The 23362-nt window shown below is 31.8% G+C and overlaps 1 protein-coding gene across 14 annotated transcripts in view; it reads left to right on the top strand.

Annotated features, from left to right (window-relative positions):
* The window catches only part of LOC107440144 (dynamin-1), an 83673-nt gene that overhangs the window by 39512 nt on the left and 20799 nt on the right, over window positions 1-23362 (top strand). For 6 of the 14 annotated variants that reach the window (XM_087151971.1, XM_087151974.1, XM_087151980.1 and 3 more), the window contains 10 exons: window positions 1727-1759; window positions 8648-8698; window positions 9920-10082; window positions 11716-11792; window positions 14051-14197; window positions 16462-16665; window positions 18399-18497; window positions 19421-19529; window positions 20449-20658; window positions 21984-22119. In XM_087151971.1, the coding sequence (XP_087008097.1) occupies window positions 1727-1759; window positions 8648-8698; window positions 9920-10082; window positions 11716-11792; window positions 14051-14197; window positions 16462-16665; window positions 18399-18497; window positions 19421-19529; window positions 20449-20658; window positions 21984-22119 (1229 nt within the window). Of the gene's footprint in view, window positions 1-1726; window positions 1772-8647; window positions 8699-9919; window positions 10083-11715; window positions 11793-14050; window positions 14198-16461; window positions 16666-18398; window positions 18498-19420; window positions 19530-20448; window positions 20659-21983; window positions 22120-23362 lie in introns of all 14 variants that reach the window. The other 8 variants (XM_087151969.1, XM_087151972.1, XM_087151977.1 and 5 more) reach the window with 2 other exon arrangements.

Raw genomic sequence — 23362 nt, 5'->3', positions numbered from 1 at the left:
CAGCAGTCATGCTAGTAATTATTTCTTACTTTCAGATGTCTCTTTAAAGTTAAAATATCTTGCTAGTTAAAATTCTTTTGGAAATATTTTTATACACTATTTCTTTTTTATAAATTACACATATTGTTCATCGCAAGTGTATTGAATTATTACTGTTTATCACATTTTCGTTACCTTTTTTAAAATTGTTTAAGGCACTTTGGAACCATGTTAAAGGTGTTCTTAACCCCTTGGGGACGGGTGATTCACAAACGCATTCGAACGAAATCAGAATCAGGATGTAATTTAATAAAAAACGGTAACTTAAAAGTAGTCGTTTCTAATTTGACAGACTTACTTTGGTTTTACTTTAATTATTGCTAGTTTAATCATATATATAATCAATGATAATTCAAAGTATAACTAAATAGTTTTATTTTGAACAAAATAATGGTGAATTAAATAATTCAAGCAAGTATAACTCCGCTCACAAATAAACTGCTACAGAATTACTTTGATTACCAGTTTTATCTTTTTACCCTGGTTGATACGGTTTTATACTGGCACGTATTTGTGACAGTCGGCGCGAAAGGGTTAAGCGCCTATGAAAGTAAAAATAATTACGCTTGTAAATTTCTATACTTGAAGTAAAACTTAGATTTTACATAATCGACAACTATGAATAAGCCGCTATAAAATGAGTATCTGAAAATAACGTACTGATTTAAGGAAAATTAAAGTCTTATAAAAAGTTGTAATTTTGTAATCATGAATTGCAGACTATTTCTAAAAAAAAAGAATTTTATGAAGGGTCCGCCGATTTTACTATCCGTTAACAGACTCAAATTTCACTTAAAATAACCGTTGAATTACTTTGCACTGCCTATAATATTGAAAATATCTAATTCTGTATGAATTACATAGAATCTGAATTTCGAGTAGATAAGAGCGTATTTTTAACGTTATCCTGATTAAACAATGTAAAAAATAAACGTTATTAATCCTGGATAGTTTTTTTCTTCTTTTGATTTATTTTATCTTCTTTATTTCTCCCTATTTTTGTCAGCAGGATCCGTTTTTTTTCTTTTTCACAAACTCCTGTAGACGAAGGATGTATTAGTATCTATCATAAACGTATTTAAATACGTAAATTTTTATTCTATATTCAACCCTAGTTTTTTCTATCTCCTACTCATCCACCTTAATCACCTTTTTCATCATCATTATCATATATTTCAAATTCTATCACAATGTAGAAAACTGAATGTTAGTTTTTTTCAATTGTAAATAGTTTCTTACCATTTACATATATTGTAACAGGTAATTACTGATTTCGCTTTAAAGTTCCGATTCGAAAAATATTCGTTTATTATTATTATTATAGAAGAAAAGGAAAAAAAGGAGCCCGACCTACATGGTATTTTTATCATTACACTCAGTCCGGACATTATTTCATGTAACCTTTACTTCTTATTTAATGATATTCCTCAAATCAGTTTTTATGAATAGAAAATTATGAAACCTTTTAATTCCTTCTTGTACTTTTAAATGCTTCTAAATCAACTATTTTTTTCAATGATATTACAGTTAAAGTCTAAACATAACGAAAAGTTAAATATAGGGTTAATATTTCATTACAGATATTTTTATTTCATTTTTGTTGTTTTTAATTTTTCCCCCATTTCAATAAAGAAATATGGCCGAGGAAAAATGTGCATACAATATCTTTTGTTCTTTCTAATTTTAGGAACTAGCAAACCAGTGAAAGTGGAAGTTAATGGTATGTCTGAAGGTAATTTTTGTTCGAAATCGTTTTCAGCTTAGAGCTTGCTTTGTGTTTCAAGTGCAAATGTTGCTGCCGAAACGCTTTTAATGTGTTATTTAAATTCTCCAGATTAATATATGTAACTATATATTTATACAATTGTTAAAAAGCTCATCCTTATTTTCTCTAAAAACCTTGGAAGATTTTATATTTTGGTAATTTTGAAGATCAAGATGAGCATTTCTGGGAACTTTATTTGTACCATCCAAAAGTAGCTTCTTATATAATGTTCATATGAAAGTCCGTTATCAACTTTTTTTTTTCCTTCAAATTATTGTAAAAAATGTCTGTTAGTAAATTAATATTTTTTTATTATAATTTCCAATGGTGGATTACAAAGACAACTGTAGACAAAACAAGGAAAATATTAGGGGGAACGGAAAGTAATGTCGTTTCGGTGCATTAAATATTCGTTAGCGTTAAAAACCAATTCATTTTTTTTTTCCGATTCATTTTTCGATCCGGCATTGAAAGGTTGTTGCTAACGAGGATGAGTACATTATTGATTAAAAATAAAATCTTGATAACAAATATCATATGCGCCGAAATGACATTATTTTCCGTCCACCCTGATAGAAAAAGCAATGACAAATCATATTAATATTCAGGTGAGAAAAAAAAAACTTTTCAAAACGTGAAAAAGTAGAAGTAGCAGTAAAAGTAGAATTAAAAACATCAAAACCCGTTTATTTGTCTGATAAAACAAAAACGATGAAAAAAACAAAGGCTATTATTAAAAATTCTAACAAACTACTGGTTTTGAAGGTTTAAATCCCATATTGAATGCAAGTTATCTCAATGATCTGTAAAATTTTTAAAACGTTTTTTTTTTTCTAAATAAATATTAGTCTGCAGTCCTTAATGTGTTCCGATTTCAACTTTCAGTTTTAATAATAATTCCAAAATCAAACAGGGTTATTCTGTACAGCGACTATAGAATACGGTCACAGGAACGTAAACCGCCCATTAACTCATAAGCGGTAATGTCATTGTACGCCGCTAGGAGCGCTTTCCATTATGTTTTGACTGTTTGTGCTCATTTTAACCGGTACAATTGCTTATCAGAATTATCTTAATTTTATGTTTTGTAATAATTGTCAGAAATTACATTCTACCAAAATCGATGTTTTATTGTTATTTACTCATTTGTCTTTCAAATTGGCTCGCTTTGCCAGTCATTAAATCAATAAACAAAAACAAAAATGAAGCCATCTAAACCTTGGCCTATTTGAGGAGTGCAATATTTTAATAATAATTATTAGAAAAACATAAAAGAAACAGAAAATTAAGATAATTTTGACAAAAATAAATTAACTATCTAATGCTCTCGAACAACCAGTTCGTAATAGGTAAGTCTCAAGTGCCCTAGTGGTGTAGGGTGGCATCAGTATATCTATGAACTTAGAACGTTGTCAGCTACCAAATTACGTTCCGAAATCGGAGTACAAGAAAGAGCAGGGTAGGTCAGTAGAGATTAGATGGGTTTAGTCCGGGCCGCGACTTTACACATTGTCGACTCCCGGGCACTTCTTTGGCACCGTATTTTGAAATTCGCCAATGTTACATTCGCCAAGTCGGGTTTCAAATTTTCTCGCGAAAATCTTCGAATACTAATTCGCGCATGTTTCACTTGCAACATACGATTTAAAAAACGCATGAGTGAACATGAGGGGTGAATAAATTTAGCTGCTTTAAAAAATTTTGTGTATTATCATCCTCTTTTTATTCGGACTTCCTGAAACACATATTTATTTCTTACTTTTTTATTTCCTTTTTAGGATAAAGCTTTGTTGTGGGTGTAGGATATATGAGTATAGGGTATAGCTTTTTAATTATTTTTATAAATTTATTTCAAATAATTTATGGTGTCTTTACCAAGTATGTGGACGCAATATTCAATAATGCAGCAGGGTTTTGTACCTAATTGTTTAGTTTTTAAAACCTTTAATTTAAGTAACTACACAATTTATGAGTTTAAAGCATTTTCTTTTTATATACGTGTAATGATGAGGAAATTGTTGCTGTCAGCTTTATACCTAAACTTATTCTTTTCTACTTCTCTGACACTGATATCTATGATTAAATTTGATGTGATGATTCCCATTTGCAGTGCCAATAATATTTGCGTCCGAACAATCGCACTTAGATTTACCACTTTTTTGTAAATGTTATGTCCCAAACCATAAATTCCTTTATACGTATTAGCCAATTCCACAGCTTTGGTCGTCAAGACTTAAAAATTTGTCGCAGTTAAAGTATATTTATGAGGGGAACACTATTTCGATTAACGAAAACTTTTTATGATTTGTAAAATAAAAATATAATGTAAACAGTAACCATCAACTTTGACATTCTCATATCATAACTGTACAACAATTTAAGGGCAATCTGTTTATTTATTTCTGATTCATTAAAGACAAGATATTGAGTCAAATAAGAGAATCTTAACAATTTTTAAATTTAGCAATTTACTTTAAATAAAGAAAGACGTTTTAAAGCAATTGGGTTGAAAGGCTGAGGACTTACACTTTTCTCTAAAACAATTAATCGATGTTATGATAATAAAACAAAACTCTTGCGATCAGTTATCTCAGCAAAAGTAAGATTTTTATTACCAAATAAGAAACAATTATTACCATTCTGCAAGGGACAGTTAAAATAAAATAGGTCATACAGTTTTCGGACACACAGAATGCATGAAAATCTAAGAATAAATGTTTGAACTTTTAATGCAAATTACATACAATAAAAGCTATTGTGTAAAAAAAAAAATTTAAAAAAAAACAAGTTGTTACAAATGAGACTATTATATGATTCGAGCAACTAAAAAATTCTTTTGGAATTTTAAAGACTAATGAATACTATTAAATAATAACAGAAAAGTTTTCTGAGTCTCTTTTGTCTCATTTTTGAAGCAGAATATAAATTAAAATACACATCTCATTTTTTCTGTTCCTGCTTTTCTCTGAATCGTTCTTATTAAAATAGATGAATGGTGTTAAATTACGTTACCTTAAGTTAGTAAACGTGTTTTCGTAATTAGGAGGAAAAAAAAGTCTCTTTTTTGATTGACAATAAATGTAGTAATTTTCATAGTATTTTTTCCATATCTTATTTAGAAGCTCAAAAATTGAATAAAAAAATTATAAAATATATAGACCAATTGTTGAGTTACAGAATCTAATAAGCTAAAGTTGTTATAAAATTATAAATAAAAAGTAACAAGATGGATAAGTTATGAAATTAATGAAGCATAGAATGAAAGGCTAAATATATATATCAAAATATATGATAAAATTAATTAGGAAACAATAAAAACGAAGATGAGTAATTTCAGATATATACAAATAATAGTGATAGAAGCAAGAAAAATGGAAAATATCGGAAATTTTCCTGACAAATTTAAGAAACATTAAAAAAAGTTAAGCAGCCACAATTTTAAGTTTTAATAAATATGATTTGATGTTATAAAAAATAAATTAACTATACGAAAATAGTAGTGAATATGCCATAGAATTGTTTCTTTATGTCGCGGCTTTACTATAAATATTTTTTCTCCTTGTTTTCATAATAGCACGCATTTTACAGAAAATATTTCAACAAATTTAATAAAAAATATTTTCAAATTTTTTTGAAGACTCTCTTATGAAGAAAATATTGTCAATCAAAAGCTGTTCAGTATAAAATATACGCAATTTTTTTTAAGATATTGTAAGCATTTTGAAGAATATATATTTTTTCTAAAATAGAAATAATTGAAAAAACCAGGTAAAAATGAAGGAAATAAAAATTATTATTTTTCAAACTGCGTAAAAAAATTTTTTTAATACTTTTATCTTTAAAAATATGAACACTTAATAATGTGATGATTTATATAGGGGATTATTTTTTTAAAACTTTGTTTATTAATTAAGGTATTCAAAAGAAATTGATTATTCTGAAGATATAAATATTTCATTACTCCAAATTTTTATTTAATTTACAGGAATAGTTTCTATTTGAAAATTTATTTGAACTGAAATATTTATGTAATTAACTGAAATAATTGCGTGTATGTAAATTTTTCTTCCTCTTTTTTTTATAGAAGGACGAAGTATTTTGTTCTCGCTATTTGAATTTTTCTAGTCTTAAACGAGGATAAAATTTGAACTTAATTCAACAAGCAACTTTTAAAAATATTCATGAGCGCGAAGATTCGTTTATGACTTTTGCGAGTGCTGTATTGAGGCGAGCGTAGGGTTGCCTCTCAGTGAGGGTTACCACATAAGGCGGGGAAACAGTTGTCAAATAAAACCGCGGCGAGTGGAGGTGCCCGGGAGTCGACAATGTGTAAAGTCGCGTCCGGGCCGTTAATTTACAATACAGCGGCTTTAACAACTCGCTCTCTTTTTTGGACATTTTTCTTTCGGTTATAGTTGGTCACAGTTATAATGCAACTTTTTATTTCTTTTAAAATTTGTTGCTTGAGCTTAAAAAAAGACGAGAATGAAGTATTTTTTTATTAAAAAAATTCGTCGATCTCAAACCTCTAAAAGCAAACCCGAATTCATCTGTACCAGTCTGTAGAAGATTAGGTTGGTATTTTCCTTAGAATTACTTAGGGCAAAGAGAGTCAGAAGCGAAATAGAATGCTCTTTATTATGCTTTAACATATATTTTCCCTTTTTTCTTCATTTGCATACTCTGGCTTTTATTGTAATTTGGCTTTTTTATATAATAATTTTATTGTTATATCAGACCTGCCAACTATCAAGCTTTTTGCAGAATATTTTGTTGAGTAACAAGCATTTGACAGCCAAAGCTTACAGAACTTTCGGTAATTTTTCCAACATTTTAAAAGCCTCACCACGAAAAAGCTAGAACAAAGTGGCGTCGCACAAGAACTTTTAAATCATTTATATGTTGTGGTGTGGAAGATAAATTCAAATTAATTAAAAATAATACATTAAAACATTTAACTTAGGTACCACTTGAATAAATTATTACAAAGAGCGTAGCCTGGTATAGTATTTAGAATTCGTATCGATTTTGTGCTTCTATGTTTCTTCTTTTTTCATTGGTTGTTACTAGAAATATAAAAAATACCAGGCATTTTAAAGCGTGCCTAGTAGACATACACTCCAACATTTGAGGTTTTTGAAAATTATTTTTTTCAGTGGTAGTGAACTAAAGCGGAAGATTTTAAAACAAACAGAACTTGTATGTAACTTTTATCGTAACTTAAGTACATGGCCATTTGATCCGACCTTTAATATATTTGTTTGACCAAATGGCGTTTGTTTAACCAAAATTGGAGGGATGTTTCTCCCCAATACACTATTTTTCTATATAATTACATGGAAAAAATGGTTTGGCTACGTAGAGAAAACTACAGGTCAAAATACTACTTTTTACATGCAGAACCGTCAGTGGGTTAAACTATTCATAAGAAGTGGTGGTTTAATTATTTTTTAAAATTTAATAAAATATTAAGACATTACATTTGCTACCACTAGGAAAGAAGATTTCTGAAACTACGGAAATTCCGTTGCAGTTGGAGGGTATGCCGTAGATGTAAGGAATTCGGAATTTTGGAAACCCAGAAAGTTTTCGGCAGTTTTTTTTTTTTTAATAATTTTTTTATCTATTTTAAAGTTTGTTCAAGTTTTGAATTGTATAAACTATAAGACGAAAATAAAAAAAAGTTAAAAATAAAAGTTGTAATTGAATTTCACAATAATTTAACCGATACAACATTACGATATCTGATATCGATCGGGCAAAGTTGTTTTTAATGCTTTATCTATTAAAAAAAGCTTTATCGATCTTTCGAATAAAAAAAAGAACATATTTTTTTCAAATTAGACGGACGGGTTCAGAATCAACCTTCTTTCGGTGGATCCCTGGCTTTATAAATAATGTAATTAAGATAACTGTGACCGCAATAACCTATAAATTTAGATTTTTCATCGTTTTATCATTAATAATCTTAAATTAAGTTTTATGTGATACAGTCAAATTTTTAGTCCACGTGCTTAACATTTTTTAGCCTAGTCTAATCATAAATATGAATAAAATGAAATAAATCGAAAATGAATAAAATGAATTAAACCGGAATTATGGTTTACTTCGAAATGAAAACTTAAAAGAACTGCTATAAAATAAATATGCAAAAATGCTTAAGATTAAATATTGAGCAGTCAAATCATGTTCTAATAATTTTTGAAATTAGGAAAAAATGAAAAACTTAGAAAAAATGTTTTTTTTTTTTTAAATCTTGTTATGTCAGATAGTTGCTCCAATCAAAAGCATAAATAGGAATAACGTGCTTTCAGGATTTTATACTTTAATATTAAGTTCATTTTCAGAATTTTCATTAATGTAAACAAATTTGTATTGCATATATGCATTAAGTTTTTATTTATTATTTTAATATAAATAAAAACTTTTTTTCAAACGTTTTTACAAATTGAAAAAATGTATTGCCTTAAATATTTCCTTTTAAAATTCATATTGATTCAATAGAAAAAATAATGTGCGCCGAAATTGGAGAAAATAATTTTTAAACAAAGTAAATGCATCTGATCTTAGTGTAAGCTTTCTCATCCATTAGAATTTAGATTTAACTCACCCTATAAATTGTGCAAGTACGCTCGTTTCGGTATTAAATCGAAAGAACACAGAATTTTAAGTTGTTTTTTTTAAACACCGAATTCAGATAGTTACTTCAGCAGAGTTTTGACGTGCGTACGTAAAGTACAGTGATCCTTCTAATTTTCAAATTGCAACTGGCAATTCTTTCGAATTCCTTTCAATTCTATTATTGCTTCTTTTTTAATCGTGTTTAATTTGTTTCCTCTGCAGATTCAGACACAGAAGCTTCCATTACCGATGGCGAAGAAGTTAAAGTTAAAGGTAATAATTATTTACTCATCTTAACTTTTAAATGGCACCATGCTCCATTTCACGACTAATTCTAAATCTTGAAGAGCACAAAAACGATTTTTCTGGACTAACTTTAAACCTCAGACTCAAAACTTTTTTTAAACATATATTTCATACTTTTTCTTTATTATTTTGTATTAATTTAGGTCAAAATAAGCAAAAGGTACAAAATTTCATGAAAAGGAAATTTTTCGAACTGCTTTTTTTTTTTTTTTTTTTTGGATATTATATTTTTGTACAAATATAGTTGCGACAATCTAGCAGATTTTTTTAGTAATTAGACTGTTTTTTGTAATTAAAAAATACCTAAATATATTTTTACTTGTAATTAGAGCGCCAGAAAAATAATATTTATAAGGGACACCGGTATCTCATCCGCGTCAAAGGGTTAAGTGGCACAGCCCGTCCATTCTCGACTAATTTTAACCCTGGGACGCAATGCGACTTTATGGAATCTTAACTCATTTTTGCGAAGCGTTCGTTTAAAAGGACGGTTCTTTTTTACAAAAAAAAGGAGAAAAAAAATTGGCATCACAAGTTTTTTTTTATTATTCATTTTTTAGAACAAAGATATTAGAATTTTAGAACGAAGAGAAATATTTTGATCTAAATCTAAATATTTATCTTTAGATCTGGAGTCAGTGCTCATTAAAGCTTTAATAGCGGAACGTAATATTCACTTATTACAAACAAACATGTACTACCACTTTTTTTCATACATGTATTTTTCATTTATGGAGCACTTTTTGCCTGTGCGATTAATGGGTTAATGTTCTAATCATGGATTCAGTCGATCTAAATTGCCATTTTTTCTTAAGATTTTCACTTAAAAATATATTCTTTAAAGTTGGTCATGTAAATGCCAAGCTCTTTTATAGCATATCTCTGTCATTTGTTCTAAATAAATACTATTTAATTATTTAAAAACTATTACTTATTATTAAGCCAAACGCTTACTAATTAATATTTATAAGTTAACAGAAATTATGACAACAAAAATACTTTTAACAAGAAATTAATATTATTTTTAAAAAAAATTTACGTTTAAAAGTAATAAGTGTCGATAGTATTGTTAAAAATATAAATTTATCGAGTAACAGAATAGTTATCTCGCAAAAAATACACGTAGAAATTAAAAAGAACTCTGTTGAGCATTATTATTAAAATACAATTTTAAATTTCTTCTCTTAGGAAAGAGACAAAAAGGAGGAGTTGATCTGATAGACGTCGTGAATGATCTTCAAAACAAACTTGTGGCCAGTGGTCACACTCTCAATGTGTCTCTACCACAAATTGTCGTCGTCGGAAGTCAGAGCTCTGGGAAGAGCAGCACCCTCGAAAGTTTTGTTGGAAGGTTAGTAGATATTTTATACAGCGTTATTGAAAAAACTCAATTTATTAGCTTGTATTTAATAAAGGATAAACTGGGCATAAACAAACGAATTGGGTGACTTTTTCCTTACAAGAAAGGAATAGATTGGGGCTAATTAGGTGACTTTTTCCGTGCAACAAAGGAATTAACTGGGACGAACTGGGTGACTTTTTTCGTGCAAAGCAATAGACTAGGATGAATTGGGTGACCTTTTCCATGCAACAAAGAAATAGACTGAGACGAATTGGGTAACCTTTTCCGTGCAGCAAAGGAATAGACTGGAACGAATTGGATGACTTTTTCCGTGCAACTAAGCAATAGATTAGGACAAATTGGGTAACCTTTTCCGTTCAACAAAGCAGTAGACTGGAACGAATTGGGTGACCTTTTCCATGCAACAAAGAAATAGACTGAGACGAATTGGGTGACCTTTTCCGTGCAGCAAAGGGATAGACTAGAACGAATTGGATGACCTTTTTCGTGCAACTAAGCAATAGATTAGGACAAATTGGGTAACCTTTTCCGTTCAACAAAGCAGTAGACTGGAACGAATTGGGTGACCTTTTCCATGCAACAAAGAAATAGACTGAGACGAATTGGGTGCCCTTTTCCGTGCAGCAAAGGGATAGATTAGGACAAATTGGGTAACCTTTTCCGTTCAACAAAGCAGTAGACTGGAACGAATTGGGTGACCTTTTCCATGCAACAAAGAAATAGACTGAGACGAATTGGGTAACCTTTTCCGTGCAGCAAAGGAATAGACTGGAACGAATTGGATGACTTTTTCCGTGCAACTAAGCAATAGATTAGGACAAATTGGGTAACCTTTTCCGTTCAACAAAGCAGTAGACTGGAACGAATTGGGTGACCTTTTCCATGCAACAAAGAAATAGACTGAGACGAATTGGGTGACCTTTTCCGTGCAGCAAAAGGATAGACTAGAACGAATTGGATGACCTTTTCCGTGCAACTAAGCAATAGATTAGGACAAATTGGGTGACCTTTTCCGTTCAACAAAGCAGTAGACTGGAACGAATTGGGTGACCTTTTCCATGCAACTAAGAAATAGACTGGGGCGAATCAGGTAACATTTTTCGAGCAATAAAGGAATAGACTGGTTCGGGTAACCTTTTCCGTGCAACAAAGAAATAGACTGGGACGAATTGGGTAATCTTTTCCGTGCAGTAAAGGAATAAATTGAGACGAATTTTGTAAACTTTTTTCCGTGCAACAAAGGAATAGACTGAGACGAATTGGGTAACCTTTTCCGTGCAACAAAGGAATAGACTGAGGCGAATCGGGTAACCTTTTCCGTGTAAGGAGAACGAGGACAAAATGAACATGTATAGCATGCGTTAAGAAACTTTCAAACTACCACAACATTTAAGCAACCGCAGTCTTCAGCGGCTGTTTACGCAACTAACACCTTCTAAGCAATGGTAAACAAATCCTTTGGAATTTTCTCTTTTTAGTAGTATGTAAATTGTTTATATCCGATTTATATTATATTAGACACGAGCTAATTAATATTTCGTAGTTATTGCATTTTTAATCATAGACTTTTTAATTGAAAGATAAATTTTACAACAAATTGAAAATTGTAATTTTGTTTTAGGGAGTTTTTACCTCGGGGAACTGATACTGTTACCAGAAGACCCACCATCGTACAGATGACACCTAATCAACATGAAGGTAACATTTCGTTTAATTTTCTTAGTTTATTATTTGCATTTTTAAATATTTAATATTTTTATCATCACTCTTTTTTTTCTCTTCTCTTTGATCAAGAAAGTAGGATACCTTTGTTTTTTTTAAGGAAAATAAAAGTATATATATTTTTGTTTATATTAAAAAACCGTGTGTATAATGTAAATTTAAATAAAATTAAGCTGAAAGATTAATACCGCCAACAATAAATATTTTGTGAAAAATACATTCGGATTTATTCCGTTACGTGAAATTGTTATTTTATTGCGTTTTGTTTTTCCATCATCTAATTATATTTTATGAACCATTGTATTGTTGAAGCGATCTGCAAAAAAATGGGTAAGCAGTTTCGAGATTTGACGAGCGTCAACGAGCAGGGTATGTAAATATAGTGCCCTAGATATAAATATCTCAATCTTGTTGTGTATTTTTACATGCAAATAAAAATTTAATAAATAAATTATATATAATTAATAATTATTATAATTTATGTAAAACCAACTCATTGCGAGACCTTCAGACTAGCACAGCTTTGAAAAGTTGGAGAAATGTAAGCTCTTCTTTAATTCCCGACAAACCAAGACATGATGCAGTTGCGGCCTTCCGCTTATATACAGGCCACGATTGTCTTTCTGCTCACTTATACCGCATAGGCCTTTCTACCACGCCTTTTTGTCCACTTTGTAAATCTGGAGAGAAATTGGGCAGGGACCACCTGCTTCTATATGGGGTCATCTTCCCATTTGTACCTTTTTGCCTTGCCATTGGAAATTTAAAAAAAAATACATTATCTAGCCATTAATGACCGGACACCCCTTGAACGGCAGGTGGACTCGTCCTGGTGGAATAAATACGGAACCTGTGGTGGGAGAAGGACCACTCGCAAGCAGGCGACGGCCATACGAGCGTTAACAGTGAAAATGAGTGGACGACGAGAGCTGAATGAGGCGGAAAGGGGCATGATCATAGGCGCCCACCGATTTGGTCATTCCATACGTGCCATCTCCGACAAGTTTCAGGTACCACAGTCAACAGTTGGTGACGTCGTATTGAAATGGGAACGAGACGGAGTGAAAAACCGCAGTCCCGACCCGGCAAGCCCAAAATAATGTCTGACAGGGATTCACGATCTCTTCGACGTGTAGTGAAGGCAAACCGACAAATGTCGTTGGACAATGTCGCTACCAACTTCCAGGCTGCATCTGGCAGTGTTGCCAGTGCACGTACCATTCGTCGGGAGCTGATTGCACAAAGATTCCATGGACGAGCAGCAGCACATAAGCCAAACATCTCTCCATGAAACGCCCGCCACCGATTTCAGTGGTGCAGAGCACGTCGCCAGTGGACAGAAGAGCAATGGAAAAGCGTTATGTGGAGTGATGAGTCACGCTACATGTTGTGGCACTCTGATGGACGAGTGTGGACCTGGCGAATGCCCGGAAAAAGGAACCTACCGGATAGCATTGTCCCCATTGTGAAGTTCGGCGGTGGAGGAATTATGGTTTGGTCCTGTTTCTCATGGTTTGGCCTTGGAGCCTTGGTGTTAGTGCGTGGAACCCTGAACGCAGAAGGGTATAGAGACATCCTGGACAATTCGGCGCTTCCCACCCTGTTGCAACAGTTCGGTAATGGCCCGTTTGTGTTTCAACACGATAACGCTGCCATTCATAAAGCACATGCCATCACGGACTGGTTTGATGAAATGGAGGTGTAAGAGCTTGACTGGCCATCCCAAAGTCCCGACATCAATCCAATTGAGCATCTCTGGGATGAGTTGGAGCGCCGGTTGAAGGCCAAACCACAATGCCCCAAACCCACCACTCAACTCTTCGCCATGTTACAGGAGGAATGGCGGGCAATACCTGCCGCCGTGTACCAACACCTAGGGGATAGCCTTCCTAGAAGGGTTAAAGCTGTGATTTAGGCGCGTGGCGGCCCTACGCCCTACTGACTTGATACTAGCACCTCATGTATCCGAAATGAGGGGTGTCCGGTCATTAATGGCCAGATAGTGTATATGTATATATAATTATCATAATTTATATATTAAAATACTTTTAATATAATTATTAAAAGTATATTTAATACATAATAAATTATATAAAATATACTTATAGATGATATAGATAATGATCTCTGAGAATGTTATTGAAATGGTAGAAAAATCACCCATTTTGCTATTTGGAAAATATTTTACTAATTTTGGTGCTAAAAGTGTTTATTTTTCCTTTGTTATTTTTCAGAATATGTGGTGTTTTCTCATAAGCCCGAAATCCGGTTTACTGATTTCAAAAAAGTGAGAGAGGAGATAGAAACAGAAACTCGTAGGCATCCGGGACCTACTGGATTCACCTCCGATCCCATAAGCATGCATATACACTCGCCTCGTGGTAAGTATTGCAATGGGTTCGCTATCCTTTGTTAAAAATTATAAAGGGCGTCCTTTATTAACAAATTACAGGATAGTTCGTCGGAACTGCATTCATTTTCATGTTTTTTAAATCCTCCCCGAAAATAAAGTAAGAATTATGCACACAATTGAGGCTACAAGCTAACATTCCCGGAAATAAAAATGCTATCGAAATATAATAAATCACTATTGAAGAAGGCTGGTTTGGAAACATTAAAATCTATTTTAATTGATGGGTGAAACAAAAGAGCAAGTTTTATCTGTCTATCGAACAGTAAACTTTTTTCAATAGTGATTGTCGTACACTGTATCTTGTACCGTTTTTCAAATAGAAACGCTAGTACTCCAGTTTTATCTCATTTTGTAACAAAAACAGCTTCACTATACCAACAACAATTATGATAATTGGTGCAGCCGTTCAAAAGTAAACAGGCTCGTTATGCCAAACCCCGAATGCGTATCAATTCTTTTAACTTTCAAACACGATAGCAAGCAGAGGGCTAAGCCCTCTAATAGTTTTGAAATAAAATGAAAAAATTATTATTATTATTACTTTCAGGGGTTGGACAAAAATATGGAAACACCTTCAAAAAAACATGTTTCTTTGCTTAATATGGTGTAGGAAACCCGTTGGCATCCAAAACAGCTTGCTGTCTTCTCGGAATGGATAAATACAGTTCCTGTATGTTTGCCAAGGGAATATTATACCATTCTTCCTGCAAAACGGTGGCAAGTTCAGATAACGATGTTGGCGGTTGATAACGAGAACGCACTTTCCGTTCCAATGTAGACCACAAAGGTTCGATATTATTCAGGTCTGGTGACTGTGGGGGCCAGGGGAGATGGGACAACTCATCCTCGTGCTCAGAAAACCAGTCCTGGACAATGTGAGCTGTGTGAACTGGGGCTTTGTCGTCTTGGAGGACACCATCACCATCGGGGAACAAAGTTTGTACCATGGGATGAACTTGATCGGCCAAAATTTTCACATAAGTCTTGGCAGTCATGTGCCCTGACAGAGTTATCATGGGGCCAGCAGAGAACCACGATATGGCTGCTCAAACCATAACAGAACCCCCGCCATGTTTCACTCTTGGCAACAAGCAGTGTGTATTATAGGCTTGAGATGGCGTTCTCCAGACGTAAACTCGGCCAGAAGTGGGAAACAATGTGAAAGAAGACTCGTCAGGCCATATTACTCGCTTCCACTGCTCTATAGTCCAGGCTTTATGACTTAAACACCACCTTTCCTGTTACGGGCATTAGCATCACTGATGAGTGGCTCCTCAATTGCAGCACGGCCAGCAATTCCCTGTTTATGAAGCTCCCTTCTAATTATTTTGGTACTCACAGGGTTCGGTAACACAACATTCATTTCAGCAGTAACTTTTGCAGCTGTGGTCTTCTTATTTTTCGTCACAATTGCCCTTAATGATCGTCTGTCACGATCACTCAGGACACTCTTTCGTCCGCGCTGTGATTTAGCAGATGATGTTTTTCCGCTGTTCAAATATGCGGAATAAATCTTCAATACAGTACCTCTTGAAACACTAAACACCTCGGCTACCTTGCTTACGGAAGCACCTACCATACGTGCTCCAACAATTTGCACACGTTCGAAGTCTATTAACTCTGACATAATGCAATGACAACCGCGCATAACAGCACTTCGACAACAACTGAACTGTTTAGCACATTTACGAAGTTGTATAGGTGGCGTAAATAGTCAAAAACGCCAGCGCCACCTATATATTTCATTAAAATCAATCTTTCTTTTCAAACATGCATTTCACAAGGTATTTCCATATTTTTGTCCAACCCCTGTATTTTTTGTCGTATGAAAGCTACAGTCTACCGATTTCTTTTGAGTTTCATCGGAATACGATCACGATGGGCTAAAGTATTAAAATCTAGGGTATTAAATAGGATTAAAATTAAATGCGAGAAACGAAGCGATCTTCAAAGAACCTGAGTTAGCAGTTTCGAGGGTCAGCGAGCATGGCATATAAATGTAACTCCCTACATATAAATATCTCAATCTTGTTACTTTATTTTACATATAACTAAAGTTAAATAAATGAATTATTACATAGCAGAGGCCACGGAATAGATTCTAAGAATACTTTTAAAACGGATAAAAAATCAACTTGAAATTTTGAAAATATGGTGCCATAACTATCTAATTTTCTATTATATTTTTACTTATATGTATGAATGACACTAGTTAAATTTTTTCTTTGTCAGTTTTGAAGTTGACTGTGGTGGATTTGCCTGGTTTGATCAGGATTGTTCAAGACGGGCATGCCACTAGTAACATCCAGGAAGTACGCAAGATGGTCCTGAAATATATTGAGCCCAAGGAAGCCCTCATTCTTGCCATCATTCCTGCAACTCAAGACTTCCTAACTTGTGATTCCCTTGAAATAGCTAGGGAAGTGGATCCCAAAAGTAAGCCTGTTTTAACAACTAATCATAAATAATAGGGTGTTCTGTAATGACCACCTTTAATATATAAGGTTAGTCTAAACGATTGATCCCGTTTTAAAGGATTGTTGATTAACGAGTAAATAAGAGGCGTAGAGTACCCAAATAAAAGAAAAAGACCACCCTAAATAACTTTTGATCTAATGATGAGATTTTCACGTTTTAGGACTCAAACTTAATAGTTTGAGGTGGGACTAGAAATGTGCTAATTAATTAGTGCATGTATGATAATAATTTAAAATACGAAATCAGAAACGTACTTTCTCTGAATAAACATATTATTTTTGACGGAATCAGATTTCTACAGGAGATAGCCGCAATCTTGGAAATATGGCCCAAATAGTTTAGTCAGGAAATACGTTATTCAAAGAAAATACGTTTTTGCGTTTAATTTCGTAACTTAACACCCTCTCGAACTTTTTAAGATTTACTCCTGAAACGTGAAGATCAGATTATTAAATCAAAAGTTATTCAGGGTGGTCTGTTTTATCATTTTGTGCACCGTTCTATTACGAGTGATGTATGGAAAGATACTCGATACTTTTACTTACTTTCTGGTATTTACTACAAATGTTCAGTAGTCAGGGTCAACCGAAAGAACCTAGAAGAAACCTATTTCTTCCTAGGACACTAAAAGAAACAAGAAAAAGCAAAATAGAAGAAACTAAAAATGACCAATAAAATTGTTTGTAATATAAAGCGATAAGTATTGTAAACATAGCTTTAATTTAAATATATTGATTTTCATATAGTACCACCAGTCGGTTAAAAATATTTCATACCTTCTTCATTTTTAAAAGATGACAGCTTTCTTCTTCTTATTTTTTTTATTTTTTATTTTATTCAGAATCGTAAAGTTTATTTATTATTATGTCACTTGTAATTGTGAACTCAATATGTGATTTGTAGTTTTGATGTTTGGTGTATGTAATTTGTTAATTTAGTAGCATTAATAGAATTTGATTATGATATTTTAACAGTTCTTTATCTGATTATTAAAATTAAATTTTATTATACAAGATATAAAAATTAGATTTTTACTCATGTACGTAAAATATTGAATTACTGTTTTAATTTCTCAAGAAATAGGTACAATTTATTTTTTTCTTCCAATTACTGCTTTTTTAGCATTTATTTATTTAAAAATTATACAATAAATACTAGCTTGAAAATTAATACTATATTTTAAACTATATTGCAGTTATGAATTGTTCAAAAAAATTTTTGAATTTAATTATATTTCATTTTGAAAAAGAGATTCTTCTACTTGTGTTGAAAAACTATTTTTCCGGGTTGGGTTTTTTCCACTATAGAAGAAACTTACAGTTGATTCTAACCGCATTTCATTAAAATCAGTTATGTAGTTCCGGAGTCAATTAAATCTGAACTCAACTCTGAAAATTCTCTTTGTCTGTTTGAAGTAGTTCTCAAAATGAAATAATGATGACTTGTGCTGTCATCTATATTTCATTTTGAGAACTGCTTCCAACAGAAGTATCCGTGATTGTTTCCCGGAGAAGGAATCCCTTTTTACAAGCCTATTCTACAAAATTTAAATTTACCAATGAACTTTGGAAAAGAAAAAAAAATTAATGCGCATTTTAAAAGATTAATTTAATTATACATAAGCTTTTTCTTACTGTTTTTTTTTTTTCTTTTGTCAGTGTTTAAAACAAATGTCTTCATTTTATTTTTAGGAGAAAGAACCATTGGAGTTATAACTAAACTTGATAGACTAGATGATGGTGGAGATTTTAAAGATGTTTTGGAAAATAGAAAAATTTATTTACAGAAAGGTGGGTGATTTAAAATTTATAAAGTGCGAGTATATGGTAATGAAAGTAATTTCGCTTGTTTAAAATTTAAATTTATATCCTAATTACTTACCTGCCAACTATTAAACTTACTGAAGATGATTCTTTTAAATGATAGTTAAGTGAAAATTGAGTTCTATTTTGTAAAGGGTTTATCCAACATTCAATTCCGTAGCCTTGTAATTTTGAACCCAATCCAGAAGACAAGGAAACTCCTAGATCCAGTATTGGGAGAAATTTGCCTTCGTGTAGGACATTTTGATGTAACTAACCCACATTTGCGCTACATGGAATGGAAAACCACGGAAAACTCCCACGGTTAGTATGACGGCAAGGCGACTCTAACTCGTGATCAGCCAGCCAACCACTGACGATATTTTTCTTCAGCACTGTGGTCGGTGCGAGTCATTTATATGTTGTGGTAGTCAAGATCATTTTAAATTAATTTTTTAAATCAAGAACGAAATAGAATGCATGAATTTTACTACCAAGTATAATTTATGCCAAGCATAAAAATAAAATTTTACGCTAACTGCGTGAAAGTTTGCAGTTTTGTAATTGCAAAATAATTCATTTAATTTGTTTGTTTAAAAAACGCAAATGTGAACGTTATTATAACTAACTAATATTTAATGTAACAGGGGTTTTAATTTAAGAAATTTGAGTACATTAAAGGACTTTTCAAAAATTATTTTATAGTAAAAACGGATCTTTGACAAAATATTTAAAATAATAAAGAAATTAAGTAGATTTTTCACAAATATTTAATATTTCACAAAATATCAGTAAAGACCCCTAGAAATGATTTGCGAAAAAAAAATTTTTTTTTTTAATACTTATTTAAAAACTAAGTTACTCCGTAGATTTTTTTTTTAAAGTTTAAGTTCTTTTATTCCATTTCGCAGGATATGTCGGCGTAGTAAATAGAAATCAAAAGGAAATCGAAGAAGGAAAGGACTTCGAGTATATACTTAAAAAGGAGAAAGAATTTTTCCAAAACCATCCCGCTTACAAGTAAGTAGTGTTTTTGAACAAGTTCAGTTTTGCTAACGAAATGAACTTTTTGCCCTAGTGAAAAGAAGACACGCTTAATGGCGTCAAAAATAAAATTAATAATTTTAAATTAATAATTTTTCCTTTTTTACAGTGATAACAAAGCTGCTCATCGGAGTTATAAATTACGGTAAGAGTGCACCGCACGTCGCGCATCTAACTAACTAAACCATTTCACATGAGAGCATCTAAAGTGCAGATAAAATCGTGCTAAGATGGATGCATTTAAAAGAAAAACACTGCGTACCCTGCAAACGATTGTGAGCATAATGCATATGTTTATAGTCGAATTGTTGATGCTTTTGGAAGCATTGTCTGTGACAAATGATGTAAATTGTCCTGAATGATGTACACCAATATCAGATTTGCGAAGATACGATATTTATGTACAGGCCGCAAGAAAATGAATAGTGCAGAGTATTTATACATGTACAGTGTGCAAGAGAAAAAAGGAAACATAGATATTTAAAATTCGATTTCTGAGGAACTATTCGACCGATTTCGTTTAAGTTTTGTATTTTTCCTCATAAAATTACCTTCTTTAAAATAACGTAAATGTTTCTGTGATTCGCAAATAATAAAATGTTTGACTTTTTTAAATAAAGTAATCGAAAAATAATTATTAAAAATTGTATTTTGCATGGAATTATAATTAAATAAACGAATTTTATGATTGTGTGCAAAGATTATGTTTACTGCAAAAAAAAAAAATTTAAAAAAAAATGTGCAAAATTTTGATTGTATGTTTTTTTTATGTAACTAAAGAAACGTGTCATACTAATTTTGAGTTTAATTGTTCTTAATGTTTTGTTTAGAAAGGTGTATTAAAATGGAAGCTGTTTTATTAAGCGTTTGTGTTTTAATTTTTTCTTTATTTTAGGCATCTAAAACATAAAATGGGCATTCCTTATCTCATTCAAATGCTACAGAAAACTCTGAGAGCACATATAAAGCAGTTCTTGCCCCAAGTGAGGACAGATGTATCTCAGAAACTTGCCGAACACCAAAAAGAGCTGAAAAACTTCGAAACTAGAATGGGAGACAGCATTGGCGGTGGAAGAACACTGGGAAAACAATACTATGTTATCAAGTAAGTACTCAATGGTTTAGGTTGTTTTTTTAGTTTGGCGCAAAAGGCAGCAAAGTAAAAGATTATACGTGGTTCATAAATAATAAAAATAGTGCAAACCAAATATATGGGCATAATAATGCGAACTATTAAAGGAAAACTTCATGCAATCGAATTTTTTTGTTGAGGAAAAACATTTTTGGAAAAATCTCTAGTTATCTAGATAAATTCTATTTTTGATGAAAAATTCAAATAAGTATAGATTTTATGTTTTGAAGCTCATGGTGTAAGTCTATGTCTGCAAAGCTTTTTGCCCTTTTTTCCCTCAAACATGAGACAAAAGAAAAGAAGAAAAAAAAAATTTTTTTTTTTTTTTACATTTTTAATTGGATATAAATCTAATAAATGTAATATAGTACGAATAAGAAAAAGTTGATATACGAGCGCCTTATTTGTCATGGGACATTAATTGTTTAAGTTTATAAAGCTTCAGAAATGTTATATTAATTTCTCAGTTGCAGGCAATAATAAGTCTCTGAAAAACTCGCATTTTTCCTAGTGTAAGGAATTTATGTAAAATAGTTAAAATTTAAGAATATGAGCTCTGATTATCATTTATGGGTGCGTTAAAAGTCAATAATGAGAGCCATGATCATCTTTCATGAGGGTGTTAAAAATCAAGAATGTGAGCCATGATAATCTTTCACGAGCTTGTTAAAAACGAGAATATGAGCCATGATCATCTTTCATGAGCGTGTTAAAAGACAATGTGAGATATGATCATCTTTGATGAGCGTGTTAAAAGACAATGTGAGCCATGATCATCTTTCATGAGCGTGTTAAAAGACAATGTGAGCCATGATCATCTTTCATGAGCGTGTTAAAAGTAAATATTGTCAGCAATGATTGTTTTTCATAAGCGTTCCAGTTATGTCGGATATTTTTTTTTTCGAGCTCGTGCTTTTCTGCTAAGTATGAGTTGAGATATTTACGCTAGAGTCATTCAAATTATTGGCAGGTAAAAGAATTTCGAAAAAAATTCCTGAATTAATGACTTCAGTTTTGGCTGTATTTGATGAGCGAAAAGATGTCTTTTGATTGGCCAAATATTATCATTCTGCTTGGATCTCAACGTTAATTTCAATCAAATGCTCATTGTATTTCACCACAGTTACATGTTGAGTACAATTCCTCGCAATTTCTTTGAACATTCATTGCCATATTTTTTATGCGCACCCTATTGGACGCAAACAATTGTTATAACCTTTGTGAAATGATTGTAAACCTCTAACTTTTCAGGCTGATTCAAATCTTTGTGAAATGATTGTAAACATCTAACTTTTCAGGCTGATTCAAAATTTTATCGAGGACGTTGATACTCAAATTATGGGTAACTCAGAGCTGATAGACACATCAAAGTTTACAGCTGGTGCTAAAATCCAGTTCAAGCTGAACACGGAAGTTAAAAAAAATTTAACTCTGGTGAGTGTGGCTATTTTATTCCTTTAATATTTTATTTTTATGCTTACTAACAAAATGCTGAGCAAATCATATAATTTAGCAAAACATAAGTTTTATTTAATAAATATACATAACGTTAATATTTAACAGGGCAAAAAGCAATTAACAATCAAACAAGTTTTACATATGCATCGTCCTCCGGACACGCGCAGTGTGAGACTCAATCTACATGCTGACAATTCCTAATTTTCATTTGATGGTGTAGGTGTAAAAACATTTGTAATGCTTTTACCCAAACACCAATTTAATATCTTCAATACCTAACAATTTTTAAGTATTCATAATGCTTATAAAATGTTGAAGCCTTTATTAGTATATCGGCCTCCATGTTTTTGGGTACTCATATTCTCAACATTTTTCGACTTATTGTAATCTGATATTAACATCCGTAGGACAAGATGTAGTTTCAGCATCAGTCATACTGAAGCAATCTAAAATTTTCTTAGTGTAAGTTTGTTGACTCAACTCCATAATTCATTTGAAAATAAATTCCTAGGCAATATTTAACTAATTCCACATATTCACTTCGTTGTTATGTCAATTTTATGGATATCATCTGACATAAAAAATTTTTTATCAACATAGATCATTAAAAAGTGTTAACCCTTTTTCATTCTTAATATAATATAAACAGGGATCTACATTTGATTGTTATGCTCAAAAATTAATCAAAATATAATTTCATTTGTTATTTCAGCACCTACCTGTCAGCTTTAAACCATTGGGATTTCTTAAAAAAAAAAAAAAAAAGAACTTTATCTCCTTCTTTAAGATTATTTAGAATTCTAGCTGCTTCTTAGCTGTGCTGTTACCCGAGTTTTCATTTACGATTAACTCAAGAATTGATGATTAATTCAATGTGAAGACATTCCATAAAAATCCAGTTATTTGATTCACCTTTTGTTAAAATCGAACTCATACATTTTTAATTCTAATTTAGCAGACATGCCATAGTTCTAACTGATGCCATTCAAGCAACATGTGTAAAGATTTCTTGATAATTTATCTCTGTTTTTCTATTAAACCCTTTCGATACTAGTTTAGCTTTGTTTTGTTTTTTTGTTTTTTTTTGTTTTTTTTAAAAAAGTACCATGTCGATTATATTTATAAATAATCACAAATCTACTACCTATACAGGTGTCTGTTTAGAAGAAATTTGGGTCCGTTAACGGACCCTTCACAAAATATCTTTTCATAAAAACGG

Source organism: Parasteatoda tepidariorum, chromosome 9 (assembly GCF_982258835.1).
Source record: "Parasteatoda tepidariorum strain Cologne lab strain chromosome 9, Ptep-v5.0, whole genome shotgun sequence".
In the NCBI taxonomy this organism is placed as follows: Eukaryota; Metazoa; Arthropoda; class Arachnida; order Araneae; family Theridiidae; genus Parasteatoda; species Parasteatoda tepidariorum.
The sequence above is the reverse complement of the archived record's forward strand: the minus strand, read 5'-3'. Positions and strand labels throughout refer to the sequence as shown.